Below are 16,719 nucleotides of genomic sequence, written 5' to 3'. Positions count from 1 at the left end.
GACGCCAAGGAGAGTTCTGCGACCCGATGACGGTCTCGTTCCAATTAGTATGGGATCCAAGAATGTCACATGACTCCTTTCGCCAGTCATATCAAATTTCAAGTGAATCACAAAATATACCGTAAAAAATACTCTGACCCCCCATTCTTAATGCTTTTAACTTTAAAACTACTACATTTTAAGTGCTTCAGTCTAAATTGTGATCCTGTAAGTACAACAGCATCGAATGGGTTCTTGTTATGTAAGTAACTGCGACGAATGCGGCCAGGAGGACATTGGAGGGGCCCTGGGTGAGGGAGGCAGGAAGCCACGATCTGCACATGCACGCGGTGAGGGGGCTCCGCGGAGTCCGTACCCAGAGCCGCTTTGGCTGCAGCAGATGCCACTCGAGGGTCCACCACCGATGCCAGGAAGGCCACTGTGCTCATGACGGGGTTTCCTGACTGGCTGAAGGGGACCGGCTGGTAAGCCAGGGGCCCCAGGGAGGCGTCCGAGTTCTCCAGGTACGGGTCCTCGATGGGCAGCCGCAGGAAGTGCAGGATGCACTCGTCCTGCGTGCGGCTGCCCACGTGCTCCGACACCTTGTTCCAGTCGTCCTTGTACATCTCCAGGGCCTACAAGGAACAGACAGCTTTCATGTCGTAACAAGGACGTGCTCTGTGACGACACCACAAGCCACAAGCCTGCGACTACTTTCAGATGTTTTTAAAACAATAATGAAAATGGTTTTACTCTACAGTAAAAGGGATGCACTTCGTAAAGAAAACCTGTGTGTAATTAATACACACGAGTGTTTATATAGAAAGTCCTAAGGAACCTATAAGAAGGGAACCAACGCTGAAAGTACTGCAAGGTCACAGGATAAGAGGGAATAGAAAAGCTCACTTGTGCAATAAAAAGAAATTTAACTGGGGGAAAGTAAAGTATTTAAAATAGCACAAAAATGCAATACTAAGGAATAAATATATGAAAGAATGTGTAAAGTCCACAAATTGAGAAAATAAAACTTACTGAGAGAAATCAAAGACCTAAATAGATACTGTGCTCATTGATAAGCAGTCTCAGGACGGTTTGATGCCAATTCTCTCCAAACTGAACTAGATTCAACGCAACCCCATTCAAGCTCCAAGCTTTTTTTCGTTAAAAATTTGGAAGCAGTACTAACATGTATGAAGGACACAAATCTCTAGCTTTAAAATTTGTAATTTTTCATAGAAAATGCTGAAAAACTTCAACTGAACAACAAAACTAAAAGCCATCTCCCCCAAGAGGGCGGGGGATAGAATGGGGAAAAACCAGAAATACATGGAGAGTCGAGGAATCGACTGGGTAAAAAGAATCTACTCAGTAGCTTCCCAAAGTTCTCTCGAGAGCCGTGATTCCAGGGCCTTCAGCAGTGTCTGGAGACATTTGCGGTTGACATAACTGGGGCGTTCTACCGGCATCTACTGGGAAGAGGCCCTGGGTGCGGTTCAATGCTGGACAACGCACGTGAGAGCCCAGAACACAAAAGCGATCGGCCAAGTGCCAATGGCGGCCGACTGGAAACCCTGCTCTAGAACCACAAGCACTGTCACCTGCCTGCATGCCCCTCAGCTATTAATTACTGACAAACACACCACACAAAGAGGGTGCTGGTGGAAAACAAAGCTGCCGGAAGCCTTTTATTTCTCTGTGTGAGCGCGGACAACACCTGCTGATTCAAGTGTATGTTTAAAAGAAAACCAACCACGGCACAGCGCCACCTGCAGGAGGAAAGGCACTGTGTGCGAGGCGACGGGGCTTTGACATGGCAGGTGAACAGGGGCCGGCCTCGCACATCCCTCTGTACTTATCCGGCTGGTCCTACCGTTCTGGTATCCGCGTGCAGAGGGAGAACTGATGTGAGACTGCTGGTGTGGCACAACGAAGTTTCTCTGCAGAACCCAGACTCTAAAAGATCCCCCACAAGTCCTGAGCCCTTTTAAATGAACCTCGATGGCAGATAGGACTAGACAAAACAGTCCTGAAATTTAAAAAGAGGCTCAGAAAAGAAGCTCTCTGTATATCACTGATACTGAATGGGCAGATGAGAATAAATTAAAATAGCAGTAAACACTCCAAAAGAAGCAATCTTTTTGGGTTTTGATCCAGAGAGCGAGAAGTGGAAAGAATCTTGGAATTGCCCGCCTGCAGAAATCTAGTTGAACAACAACCAGCGTCCTTGCGCTTGAGTCTGCTGCAGCCGCTGTCCTGCTCCTTGCAGGCCGGGTCCTGCTAGCGCGCCTGGCGGTCAACACCCTCACCGGTCTCACGGCAGCTCCCACAGGCCCGTCTACACGAACACCGAGCCGCGCCACGTCTGTTCTGTAGCTACGGACAAACGGTCCCTCTTCAGAAATGGCTGCTAAACACGAAACCAACCGTCTCCATGTCCTGCCCGTCCGAACAGACATGATCGCCAAGACCTATGTGTGCGGCACTGTGAGACTCTGCCGAGTCACGAAGAAACCCACATGGGGACTCAATAAACACTAACAGGATGCTGGTTACTCTCACTGTTCACCTGTCCGTGGCTTTCATAAACCAGCAGTGCTGTCCATCCAGGGCTGGCATCTTCAGCTACTTCTCGGAGTCCTGGGAAGGAGGCGGTCACACACCCAAATGCATACAAGCACTGGGGACTCATCCGCATGACTAAGTGGGCTGAGTTCAGAAAAACTGGACCTAAATAAAGGCTCAACCTCAAAGGCACGTCTGCTGTCCCAGGCCAGCAATCACTGCTCCGTGAAAACCAGGTCCCAGAATGGCCAGGCCTTCCCATTTTGGAGGAAAAGTTAGAAAACTTTAGCAAAGCTCCAATATTTATTTAATGCTGGCAACAGATTGTAAGCAAAAGAAACCCAACCTGGGCCAAAATAACACATATCCAGGCTTGATCTCCTCTACTGAGAGCCAGTGTGCAACCTCCAGGTTTGCTACTTAAATAGTAATGACCCACTAAGCCAGGGGTCCTCAAACTACGGCCCGCGGGCCACATGCAAATACAAATATTGTATTTGTTCCCGTTTTGTTGTTTTACTTCAAAATAAGATATGTGCAGTGTGCATAGGAATTTGTTCAAAAAATTTTTTAAACTATAGTCCGGCCCTCCAACGGTCTGAGGGACAGTGAGCTGGCCCCGTTTAGAAAGTGTGAGGACCCTGCACTAAGCTCATTAAACGGATGTAAACATTTCAGTCAGTTCCAAGGCCGATGCCAGCGCCCGTCCTGGAACAGCGCGCCCCCCTCCCCCCAGCAGCCGGGCTCCGTGCTCACCTCCAGCACCCCCCTCCCCGCGCCCCCCCAGCAGCCGGGCTCCGTGCTCACCTCCAGCAGTAGCAGGGTCTCCTGCTCCGTCCACTCCCTTCCAGCGCTGGCACCTTTACTCTAAGAACAAACCAGAGTTACTTCCGCCTGCGCCTGGCCTGGGGCAAAGCTCCCAGCAAGCAGAGCAGCGGAGAGCAGGCCCGGAGCCTGAGCTGCTCACAGGAAGCTCTTCCTTGCCAACCGACACTCTGACCATTAAGACGCGTTACTCCTATTACTCTGACATTTGAAAACACCCTTTGAAGCTACAAGGGCACAGTGGTTGGCGTGTCTCACAAGTCAGCTATACTACTGTAACCACAGCAGATACTGGGTGCAACTCAAGGCAGTACTTTTAATCTCTTGATGAAAATAGTTTCAAACGAGCCCCTGAACCCCAAGTTGCCTTTCCCATGAGAATCCCTGACGCCTCACAGTCCATGTGAGCGCTGAAGGCGTAAGAATTAACATTTATCTATTGATTCCTTTTAAAAAAATGTTTCTTATTGATTTGAGAGAGAATCATTGATCGGCTGCCTCCTGCATGGCCCCCACACCGGGGATAGAGCCCACAACCCGGGCATGTGCTCTGACTGGGAATCGAGCCATGACCTCCTGGTTCATAGGTCGACACTCAACCACTGAGCCACTCCAGCTGGGCGATTCCTATTTTTATTTGCTTCATTCATATTTGTAGGACTGGATATGTGGTATAATTGACATTCTTTTTTTTTTTTTGCTTAATACTTACTTGAGTGATTAAAAACACTGAAATGCTACTTTAACGAGTTTCAGCTTCTTGGTTAAACACTGTAGGCCTTGTTGAAGCAAGGCCACCAAAAATCTTCAATGCCTCCCAAAAAAGCTGGGCGAGAAATGACACTATTCTTTACCTATAGATGTTACTAATTCAAAATATACATTCTAACATTATCTCTTCTCTGAAACCTCTATTTTGGAGATTACAATTAGACAAATGAAAAATATCTGGACAGTCCGTGATGTCCTTGCTGTTGTCTATAAAGTTTCTTGATTTATTTCACGCAGCCTGCAAACACTCTCCATGGTATTCAATGCATACCATTCTGAACTATTTGCAAGAAATGTACTGAAAAGACCAGCCCTTTGACGAGAGAACAAAGAGGACTCCAAGCCCTGCAGAAACCAGGTTCTTGAGGTCCTGCTTTGAGAGGGAAGACGCATGGAGCTGTGCCTCACAACACATTGCTCAGATGCCTGGAGGCTGACTTTCAGAAAACCAAAGGTTCATCTTTGAATCACCAACATTAGAAGTGACCATGAATCAGATCTGGAGTCCCCAGAGGAACAAAACTCATGAACATTCCATCTTAATTCTGAGGAAGCCAAACCCACGCAGGGCAGAGCTGCGCCACCTCGGCACGGACGGCATTCGCCGATGGGTCCTCAGCTGCCACCTCCCCACTCCTCAGCCGAGGACACAGGAAGGGTTCTGTCCACCCCCTTGGCCCAGTTTCTCCTCTTGTAGAAACTGGCTCACAGCCCTGCTGGTTTGGCTCCATGGTCAGAGGTCGGCCCAGACTGAAGGGTCCTCGGTTCGGTTCCGGTCAGGGGCGTGGACCTTGGGTGCAGGCTCGATCCCTAGGGCCAGTCGGGGTTTGTGCAGGAGGCAACCAATCAGTGTGTCTCTCTCACATGGATGTTTCTGTCTCCCCGCTCCCTTCCACTCTCTCTAAAACAAAACCAAAACAAACAAACTGGCTTACAGAAGAGTACAGAACCTTATCAGGGCCGTGAGGTGTTTGCTGGGACTTTTGCATATTTTAGAAAATTTCCTTTTGTACTTATTGAGGTAAGATATGCACAATGAAATACACGCGTCTTAGGTGCAGAATTTGATGCAATTTTATGCACACATCCATGTAACAACAACTGAAATCAACACCCATTCTTTTACTTTCATAATTGAAGTGTCTTCATATTTGAAGTGAGTTTCTTATAAACAGCATATGCTTGTTCTTGATTTTTTATCCAATTTGATAATCTACGCTGCTTAACTGGAGCATTAAAACCATTTACAGGCGAAACTGGTTTGGCTCAGTGGATGGAGCGTCGACCTTCGGACTGAAGGGTCCCGGGTTCGATTCCGGTCAAGGGCATGTACCTTGGTTGCGGGCACATCCCCAGTAGGAGATGTGCAGGAGGCAGCTGATCGATGTTTCTCTCTCATCGATGTTTCTGACTCTCTATCTCTCTCCCTTCCTCTCTGTAAAAAATCAATAAAATATATTTAAAAAAAACCAAAAACCCATTTACCACTGTTATTACTATCTCTGTGGTCAGATGTAAATCTACCATTTTGTTGTTTCTACACTCTCCGTATGTTCCTTCTTGTTCTCATTTCCTGCCTCCTTGTGAAGTAGCTTTGTTGTGGAGTAGTATTCTGTTTTTATCTGCTTTGATTAATGATGATGATATTGCTAAATATGTCAATTCTTGCTGTGAAGATGACGATTTTGTGGAAGGTATTATGTAACTTCATTTACTTGCGGTTCATAATTTTTTTCCTAAACTACTGTAAAATCAGCAAAAGTGCCTTGGCAATTTTACCATAGTTCCTAGGATATTAGTTGGCACTCAAAGGATTAAATAGTTGCTCTGCCCAGCTGATGTAGCTCAGTGGTGAGCATCGACCTATAACCAGAAGGTGGCAGTTCGATTCCTGGTCAGAGCACATGCCCGGGTTGTGGGCTCCATCCCCAGTGTGGGGCGTGCAGGAGGCAGCCGACTGAGTCTCTCTCTCTCTCTCTCTCATTTATATTTCTCTCTCTCCCTTTCTCTTTGAAATAAATAAACAAATATATATATTTTTTAAATAAATGCTCTAAGATGTATAATACTCACTTCTAATTTGTCACAATATACCTTCCAATAATAGTTTAACATCACACATATAGTATAAGAATTTCAATACAATAGACTTCCATTTCGCCCTCCTAGCCTATGTTTGGTCCTTAATGTCCATGTGCTGTGAACCTAATGATGTGCTGTTAGCATCGTGGGTAGAAAGAGCCCACTGTCAGCTTTAAAAACTAAAAATAAGGGGAGAACGACTCTCACGCCAGCCCACATGTGACCTTCTGGCTCTGTGTTCTTCCAGCGACCTAGTCCCTCCCACAATGCCTTGTCAATCACCACAGTTCACCCTGAACCAGCATTTTTATCTCGAATCATAAATGAGTTTTCACTGCATCTCATGTGCCTCTTGCTCTCTGTTGTGTCTGTCCTGTTGCATCCAATTTCTTTCTCTCTTGGTCCTTTAGTTCAATAAATCTAACCTGCCCGAGGTTCACTGTCCCTGCCTTTTGCTCTATTCAGCCTATTAAACTCATGCATTAATTTCAGGTATATTTTTATATTATACAATATTCACTTGACTCCTTTTATATATTCCAATTCTCAGTTGAAATTCTCATTTTGTCCTCTATTGTATTTAACATATTAATCATAGTTATTTTTAAATACTTCTAACTATGCAGAAAAACGGTAAAAGTGACTGTTCTTTACAAAATGCCATCAGATTAGTAGAAAGCTCACTCCTTACACTTTAGACAGTAAATTAAGCTTCTTCCGGGAATGACATTTCATAGAAGGAAGGAGGACAAAGAGGACGTGCTGGGTTGAGTCAGTGTCTGTCTAGGAAAATAATCCTTACCTTTGCCAAGGTTTTTTTGGAGTAAATGTCAGTACGGAGACCAAAGTTCTGCAAATCAATCGGTTTTTCCTTGTTCTTCTCGGGAAAATTTAACATCTGCTGAGCAGCAGGGACCTATGAGTCACATAAAAGATAAAGAGCCGCATCAACCTCTACGAAGCCCAGGGGGGCATCGGCTCAGCACAGGAGACCCGGCTGTCCTCTGAGGTCCCACCCGAGACCCAGCCCTGGACCCTCCTCACAGACCTCCAGTCCAGTCTGCCCTCCCTTGGCTGGAGCCCAAGAGAGAGTGGAAGGGAGGGGGGAGGCAGAGAGAGAGAAACATCAGTGTGAGAGACATAACAACTGGCTGCCTCCCACACGAGCCCTGACCAGGCCCGGGCATTGCACTGAGCCTGCAACCAAGTTGTATTTCAGCTCCAGGCCCAAATACGCGGGGAAACCAGCCACGGGAGGCGTCAGGACCAGCTGCACTGGACAGTGACCCCCCTGCCCTGGTGCCGCCAGACCACAGTGGAGACCGCACCCTGAGAGGACACACCTGGGAAGCTGCTGCACATCCTCCTGAGATCTTCCCCTGGGAGCTGCCCTACCACCTCTGACCTTAAAGCCCTTGGGATGGGGGGGCCCGGGGGGGGGGCAGCCAGGGAGAAGTCAATGGGGGAAAAGGAGACATATGTAATGCTTTCAACAATAAAGAATTTAAATTAAAAAAACAGCCACCACCCTTAGGATGGAGGACCCAGCTCGCGCTCCCTCCAGGGTGCAGCCCCCCCCCACCACCACCACCGCACATCACCATTAGCTTCTTCCTCCCAAGCCCACAGGCCCTTCCTCCCTTTACCTCTAGACCAGTGGTTCTCAACCTTCCTAAGCCGCCACCCTTTAATACAGCTCCTCATGTTGTGGTGACCCCCAATTTCATTGTTACAAATGGAATGTAATTAAAGCACAGTGATTAATCACAAAAACAATATGTAATTATATGTGTGTTTTCCGATGGTCTTAGGCGACCCCTGTGAAAGAGTTGTTCGACCCCCAAAGGGGTCGTGACCCACAGGTTGAGAACCGCTGGCCTAGACCTTGTTTGCTAAGCCCGTTGCTTCTAGGAACTACTTTTCCTGCCTCTGTGATCTACCCGATAAACATTCTCAGTTAAGGGGACAGAAGTTTTTGAGGAATGGTTCAGCCCTGGCCGATCTGGCTCGGTGGACAGAGCGTCGGCCTGCAGACTGAAGGGTCCCAGGTTCAATTCCGGTCAAGGGCACATGCCTCGGTTGCAGGCTTGATCCCCAGTAGGGGGCGTGCAGGAAGCAGCCGATCTCCCTGCCACGCGGGGCACATTCTCTCTGACAGTCCCTCACCCTCCGCCCTCGAAGACACACATTAAACAGCAGGTTGTGTAAAGCTGTTGACGCAGCTTAAAACTCCTTCCCCTTCGGAACGTTTGGAACGTTCGGAACATCATCACTGATGTTTCTCTCTCTCTCTCCCTCTCCCTTCCTCTCTGAAATCAATAAAATATGTTTTTAAAAAAAGAGTGTTTTAATAGTGGAACCTAATTAAACACCCACTACTGGTAGAGACTCTACAAAAAAATAAATACTAACACTTTCACACCCTTCTTCTAGCAAAATGTTAATACCTAAGAAACATTTTCCTGTCTCTATTAAGTCACAGAAAAAATGAGAACACGTTTTCCTAAACACGCCCTCCGTTTCCCACTGCAGGGCCCGCAGAGCACAGCTTCCCTTCTTCAAACGCACGCTGCCCGTGATCGGACTGACAATACTTTCAAGACCATGTGTGCGAACGTCCACTTTCCAAACGTTCCGGCGGAGGGTGAGGGACTCGTGAGTCAGAGAGAATGTGCCCCGCGTGGCAGGGAGAGGACAGAGCCCTGGGATTCGGGGGAGCGTTTCCTTCCACACTAAGCGATGCTGGACTCACACTCACAACAGAGAAAAGCAAACAGCACTGAGCAGCTGGAAAGAGCGCCATCACGCACGGGAGGGGGTGATGGTGATGGTGATGGTGACGGTGACGGAGACGCCCGGAGATGAAATTCCAGGAGGCTGCTCCCTGAAGAGGGCAGAACGCACGTACCTGAGGGGATCGAAGGTGTAGAGGCACCAGCCCAGAGGGGGTGTCAGCCAGCACGTTGAAGTGGGGCGTAGGCGGGGGTCCCATCGCCATGGGCCGGCTTTCCGGGTCCACTTGGTAATTAACAAGGCCCCACTGCTCTAGGAAGGCGTGGACCCTGGAGAAGCAAGCTCCGAGTTACAGCTGGAGAACACGCCTTTTCATTTAAAAAACAAACAAAACACAAGCAAGCATCTTCTCTAGGCGGTGCACCATGAGACGTCGTTGGCAATTCTGGTTGATGGAGAGAGGAGGGTCTCCAGGCACCGCAGGCCGGGCACAGAGCCTCGTCTCCCATCAGCCGTGAGGGCGAAGTGAACACTCCGCGAGACCCGGGAAGGACTCACACACCAGTCGGCCCACCTTCCGTCTCCCAGGCAGATCTAGGCACAGAGCTTACCCACTCCCCTCCCAGCCCACTCGCCACCCGGGGCATTTTACAATTTGACTCTAAAATAAAAGATCATAAAATTCCAAAGCATCACCAATATTCAGCCCGAGTGAAAGACAGGACACTGGGCTGTTCTTGTCCAGCCAGGACACATCGGTCCCTGGATCGGACCTCGGGCAGCAGGGCTAGTCAGCGAGCCTGCAGGGAAGAGGCGGGGTGGCAGGCATGTACCTCATCACAGCACACACGTCGCCAGTCAAGTTCCTCCGACATGCGGTGCTGGTCAGATATTCTTGGGGGTTCAGGCGATAGGTGTCAATCATAAAATTTCGATAAGCCAAGTATCTAAAAAGCAATGGCAAAATTCTTAGGGTGGACACACATCCTTTCAGAAACAATAACACACAGAGCGAAAAATCTGCATATTCCTCACAAGTAAAAAAAACAAAAAGCTAAACGACACTCCAACCAGTAAGTGACACTGAGTATTTAGTCGACCAGTGTAACAGGGCAGGGCCCCTAATATGCAGAACAACTCCTCACGAATGTGTGCACGAAGGAAGCTGGCCACGCTGACGTGAAGTAACATGGATACAAGCTGGGTCAGAGATGAATGGAGAGCCGCCTGCAGCCTCCCTAGCGGACGGCCCTGGGCCCACAGGTTCCCACCCGAAGGTGGAAAAGACTGCTTCCGATTCACAGTTCTGGCTGACTCTACAGACGAAACTCTCGGACACAAAGGGCTGACGGCAGGGGTCCAGCAACGTCCATGGTATCGCCTCCGCGGGAGCCTGGGGGCCTCCTGTTGTGTCTCCAGCGCTGACTGCGTTGCCAGGCCTGGTGCTGAGCACCCCCTGCCCTCCTCACTCAGCCCCACAACGGCACGCTGTCAGCGCCCATTTTCAGGAGACAGAAGCACTAGGTGACACAGGTCTGTCTGGGGCCTCAGCCCGGGGAGGGGCACGCTGGCTCCAGCGCCGACGTGTGCGGCTCTTGGCTGGCGTGGCGTCATCTCGATACTCTTCCCAGAGCCCCGCGTGGCCTTCGCTCTGGCCTGGCTGTGCCCCTGCCTGACAGTTTCTCCGGCAACGAGGAGAAGCCATGAGGCCAAACTCAGATTGACACAGAACATTTCTTTTTAAAGAGAGAAAAACAGATTGGGGGTCAGAGGAGATTCCACAATGTGCCCAAGCATTTTCGCCACAAATACTTAAAGTGAGAGTGCGAAGAAGCTGGAGACCTAGCAACAGTTCTTGCAGCAGAAGTCAGACCAAAGCCGGGCAGCCGAGGTTAGCTGCAGGCGAGCAGGAAGGCACTGCTCCAGCAGGGCCTGTGGAAGCACCGGGGCCAGCACGGCCTGGAGGTGAGTCCACAGTTAGATGGACTGAAGTGCTAAAGGTGCTTCTCAGCAGGAGACTCCCAAGGACCCTAAGAACTTACAAACGCTGGCAACTCGCCAGTCAGGTGGCAGCACAGACCACGACTGGGCAGAGGAAGAAAGTATCAGGACACTCAGGGTTGATCATGGCAAATCCGACTCTGGCTCCAAATGACCCCTGACAGTGTTTACAGCTTGAAGACTGCGTTTCTCTCTGCCTCAAACCGCCCTGCACAGGCTCCCCCAGCCCATACGCATGATCCCATCCTCCCTCCCTAACAACCCCATCCTCCCCCGCTAACAACCCCCATCCTCCCCCCTAACGACCCCCATCCTCCCCCCTAACGACCCCCATCCTCCCCCCTAAAGACCCTCAGCACATAGCATGATCCCATCCTCCTTCCCTAACAATTTAAACAAGAGACATCTATTTTGCAGTCACATGTATGTAACGGACAACAGATTAACACTATCCTATCTAATAAAGAGGGAATATGCTACTTGACCCTCACACCATCGCAAAGATGGCGGCACCCACAGCCAATAAGGAGGGAACATGCCAACTGACTGCCCCGCCCTCAAAGATGGTGGTGCCCTGTCCCCCCAGTCCCCCAGCTGCCCAGGGCCGCCCGAGGCTCAGGTATCCAGGGCCGGCTGAGGCTTGTGCTACCGGCAGAGGCAATAGCAGAGGTGTGATGGGGGCGTCACCTTCCCGATCTGAGGGCTCCCAGACTGTGAGAGGGGGCAGGCCGGGCTGAGGGACCCCCCTCCAGTGCGTGAATTTTCATGCACCGGGCCTCTCGTGAAGATGATAAATGGAAAGATATGGTACTGAAGATGGCGGCGGTATAGGCAGACGCGTCCCAGGTCGTGTCCCTGAGCAAATGGAGTGAGCAGCTGAAACTAGTAACATCCACCCCGAATTGGCGAAATTCCTCAGCTGGCGAGACGGTTTACAGCCGGGAAGAGCAGAACTCCCCTGGAAAGGTAAAAAAACCAGGGATTTGGGCAGGAAAGTTTGCCAGACCTCTGAGCCCAGAGAGTCGGAGGGAGACCGCGTGGCAGACAGCCGCGTCCCTTGGGACAGGCACAGCCCCTGACGGGGGAAAGGAGAACCGCGGGATTCCTGGCGCTGCCGGGGGAATTGAGAGCTGGGTCTGTGATCACGGAGGACTGAGCCTAAAGGGGGCAGCCTGAAGAGCTGACCAGACCATGCAGTCCCGGTAAGAGAAGAAGCTTACAGAAACCAAGCCTTCCCCGTTTCCGCGGCCGGTGTTTGTTTGTTTGTTTTCACTGAACCCTGTTCATGGGACATTTCGGATACAGACACTCACCTGTGCTGAAGAGAGGGAGAGTGTGCGGAGGAGTGGAATCTGGGGAGAGACTGAGGAGAGAAGGGGGGCCGGGAGAGGTGGCAGCGAATTGAGTGCTGAGACACCCCTGAGCCCACGTCTGAGGCAGCCATTCTCTCCGGAGAGTGAGACTCCTCCCCCCAGCCCCCAGGCAAGGAGCACAGCCACACCCAGATTCCACCCTGTAGGAGATCAAGGATTAAAATATCCTGATCAGTCCCTGGGAGTTAACAGGGTCTGGCCTATAGAGGGATTTTCAATCCCAGCAACAACACAGCACTGGTAACTCTTACGCAGCCAGCTCTGGGCAGTGAACTTCCACTGGACAGAGAGGCCCTGTAGCCTCAGAGGCCAACCCCAGAACACTGCCACCCAGAGGCTGACCCACAAACTGACTCTTTGCTAAACACAAAATAAGGCAGTCTGGGAAACAAATGCGGCTTGCTTTAAAATAAGGACTGTGGTTTACAACACAGAGGAACAGTGTATCGCAGGGAAACTCAACACTCTCCTGAATACCGGGCAGGTCTAAGGCGAGCCACACTGAAGAATAGAAGAACCGAAGGACCTTCACTACTGCAATATTTTTTTTTTTCTTTTTTCACCTTTTAACTAAGAAACCAATTTTTTTTCTTTTTTTTTTTTTTTTTTTTTTCTTTTCCTCTTCTTCTTTTTTTTTTTCCTTCTTTTTTCCATCACCTGATTTTACCCTTTTAATTACTACCTTCTTATTTTTAACCAGTATTATTACTGCTACCATTTTACCATTTTTTTTAAAGTGCCATTTTATTTTCTCTTTATTTTATTTTGGGATTAGTGTTCTCCATTCTATTTTCATCGTTATATTATTGGTTGTTTCTAGTTTGCATTTATCTCCAGGGAGCTGTTGCTGGAATTTGTTGGGATTAATGGCTGTTCTATAGGAGCATTCTCCTCATATAAAAAGTCTCTTCCCCTCTTCCACTTCATTCTCTCTTTTCGCTCTTTTTTTTTCTTTTCCTTTCTTTTCTCGCTTTTACTTTCCCCCCTCCTTTTTCCCACTTTCATTTTTGCACTCCTTTTTTTGGTCCCTAATTTTCTTTTCTTTTTTCTCTTTTCTCTTTTTCTCTTCCTTCTTCCTTATCCCCTAATTCTCTTAATTCAGGTGGTCACCTTTATTTGGGGTTATTAATATCGTGAATATATTTGTGTATAGTGCCTGGTACGTGGTGCCTTGTTGTGTTGTATTTTGTGCCTTTAAATCAACACAGCAGATCCAAGCAACAGCAACCTCCTGAGCACCACACCCTCTGCTGAGGAACAGCAGCTGTACGTGAAACCTCGCCCCACCAGCCAGAAGAGCCACCACAGCTGTGAACAGCACCCACCAGAGGAGTTGCTGCCAACTGAAGAGCAGCTGCTACCGCAACCGCCCGAAGAGGAACCGCAGACCAAGGAGTCACTGCCACCAAGGGAGCAGCCACTGAACGACTCAACGTCTAGATATGTCAGTGAGATCAAACATGGGTAGACAAAGAAACCCCCAAAGGAAAGAGAAGGAGGACTCTCCAGAAAAGCAGCTAAGTAATACAGAGGCATGCAACATGACAGAAAAAGAATTCAGAATAAGGGTCCTAGAGTGCATAAACCGGATGGAGGAAAAAATCGACAACCTCAGCAAGAAGCAAGAAGAAACAGATGAAAAAATCGATAACATATGGAAGAAGCTAGAAGAAACAGATGAAAAAATCGATAACATATGGAAGAAGCTAGAAGAAACAGATGAAAAAATCAACAACTTAAGTAAGACCCAAGAAGATATGAAGAGCGATATAGCTGCAATGAAAAACTCCATTGAAAGTATCAACAGTAGACTAGGAGAAGCAGAGGACCGAATTAGTGATTTAGAAGACAAGGAAGCAAAACACACCCAAAATGTACTGCAATTGGAGAAAAAAATGAAAAGACAGGAGGAGAGCCTAAGGGAGCTTTGGGACAACATGAAACGAAACAACATACGAATAATAGGGGTACCAGAACAACAGAAGGATGAACAAGGATTAGAAAACCTATTAGAAGAAATAATATCAGAAAACTTCCCTGAGGTGGGGAAGAAAAAAGTCACACAAGCCCAGAGAGTCCCAAACAAGGTGAACCCAAAAAGACCCACACCAAGACACATCATAATTACCATGGCAAATGTTCAGGACAAAGAGAGAATCTTACAGGCTGCAAGAGAGAGACGGAAAGTTACATACAAGGGATCTCCCATTAGATTGTCAAATGATTTCTCAACAGAAACACATCAGGCCAGAAAAGAATGGACGGAAATTTACAAAGTGATGCAAAGCAAAGGACTGAATCCAAGAATACTCTATCCAGCAAGGCTATCATTCAAACTTGAAGGGGAAATAAGAAGCTTCACAGACAAAAAAAGGCTAAGGGAGTTTATCACCACCAAGCCAGCAATGCAAGGAATGCTAAAGGGACTGGTATAAAAATAAGAAATAAAAAGCTCAGAAAGAAAACAGCCACACAAAAACAGAAATGCCTACAAACAACTACCTTTCAATAATAACTTTAAACGTAAACGGACTAAATGCTCCAAACAAAAGACATCGAGTGGCTGAATGGATAAAAAAACATGACCCATACATCTGCTGTCTACAAGAAACCCACCTCATTAGAAGGGACTCACACAGACTGAAAGTGAAAGGATGGAAAAATATCTTTCAGGCAAATGGAAAGGAAAAGAAAGCTGGGGTAGCAATACTTATATCGGACAAAATAGACCTCAAAGTGAAGGCCATAACAAGAGATAAGGAAGGCCACTTCATAATACTAAAGGGATCAATACAACAAGAAGATATAATCCTGGTAAACATATATGCACCCAATGCAGGAGCACCCAAATTCATAAAAAAACTCCTGGAAGATATCAAAGGAGACATCGACAACAATACAATCATAGTAGGGGACTTTAATACACCACTGACAGCACTGGATAAGTCCTCTAGACAAATAATCAGCAAAGATACAGCAATCCTAAATGACTCACTAGATCAGATGGACTTAATAGACATCTTCAGAACACTTCACCCGAAAGCCAGGGAATATACATTCTACTCAAATGCTCATAGGACATATTCAAAAATAGACCATATATTGGGTCACAAGCAAAGTATCCCCAAATTCAAGAAGATTGAAATCATAAAAAGCGTCTTCGCAGACCACGATGGCATAATATTAGAAATAAACTACAATAAAAACAACCCAAAATACTCAAACACCTGGAAGCTGAATAGCATGCTATTAAATATTGATTGGGTTACCAATGAAATCAAAGAAGAAATTCGAAACATCCTGGAAACTAATGACAATGAAAACACAACAATCCAAAACCTATGGGACACAATGAAAGCAGTCCTGAGAGGGAAGTTTATAGCTCTACAGGCCTATCTCAAAAAGCAAGAAAAAATGGTAGTAAATCATCTAACTCTACAACTCAAAGAATTAGAAAGAGAGCAACAAGAAAACCCCAGAGTGAGCAGAAGGAAAGAGATAATAAAGATTAGAGCAGAAATAAATGACATAGAGACCAAAAAAACAATACAGAAAATCAATGAAACCAAGAGCTGGTTCTTTGAAAGGATAAACAAGATTGACAAACCTCTAGCCAGACTCACCAAGAAGCAAAGAGAGAGGACCCAAATAAACAAAATCAGAAACGATAGAGGCGAAATAACAACAGACCCCACAGAAATACAAATGATTGTTAAAAAATACTATGGACAGCTCTACTCCAACAAACTAGACAACCTGGAGGAAATGGACAAATTCCTAGAAAAATACAACATTCCAAAACTCAATCAGGAAGAATCTAAAAATCTCAACAGGCCAATAACTATGGAAGAAATTGAAGCAGTCATCAAAAAGCTTCCAGCAAACAAAAGCCCAGGACCAGACGGCTTCACAGGGGAGTTTTACCAAACATTCAAGGAAGAACTAAAACCTATCCTCCTCAGACTACTACAAAAAATTCAAGAGGAAGGAACACTTCCAAGCTCATTCTATGAAGCCAGCATCACCCTAATACCAAAACCAGGTAAAGACAACACAATGAAAGAGAATTACAGGCCAATATCCCTCATGAACATAGATGCCAAAATCCTCAACAAAATCTTAGCAAATCGGATCCAGCAGTACATCAGAAAGATCATACACCATGACCAAGTAGGATTTATCCCAGGGATGCAAGGATGGTACAATATCCGCAAATCAATAAACGTGATACATCACATAAACAAATTGAAAGAAAAAAACCACATGGTCATATCAATTGATGCAGAAAAAGCATTTGACAAAATTCAACACCCATTTTTGATAAAAGCTCTCAGCAAGGTGGGAGTAGAAGGATCATACCTCAACATAATAAAAGCCATATATGACAGGCCCA

At 47.3% G+C, this 16,719-nt stretch overlaps 1 protein-coding gene across 1 annotated transcript in view; it reads right to left on the bottom strand.

Annotated features, from left to right (window-relative positions):
• Positions 1 to 16,719, bottom strand: part of SMARCC1 (SWI/SNF related, matrix associated, actin dependent regulator of chromatin subfamily c member 1) — a 96,862-nt gene that overhangs the window by 38,134 nt on the left and 42,009 nt on the right. Inside the window, exons 16-20 of the mRNA XM_036333731.1 lie at positions 9,786 to 9,899; positions 9,128 to 9,281; positions 7,022 to 7,135; positions 3,349 to 3,408; positions 356 to 614 (exon numbers count right to left, since the gene is read on the bottom strand). Coding sequence (XP_036189624.1) covers positions 356 to 614; positions 3,349 to 3,408; positions 7,022 to 7,135; positions 9,128 to 9,281; positions 9,786 to 9,899 — 701 coding nt within the window. The remainder of the gene's footprint in view (positions 1 to 355; positions 615 to 3,348; positions 3,409 to 7,021; positions 7,136 to 9,127; positions 9,282 to 9,785; positions 9,900 to 16,719) is intronic.

This window comes from Myotis myotis, unplaced genomic scaffold, assembly GCF_014108235.1.
Source record: "Myotis myotis isolate mMyoMyo1 unplaced genomic scaffold, mMyoMyo1.p scaffold_m19_p_13, whole genome shotgun sequence".
Lineage (NCBI taxonomy): Eukaryota > Metazoa > Chordata > Mammalia > Chiroptera > Vespertilionidae > Myotis > Myotis myotis.
Note: the sequence above shows the minus strand (reverse complement) of the source record. Positions and strands in the feature narration are given on the sequence as shown.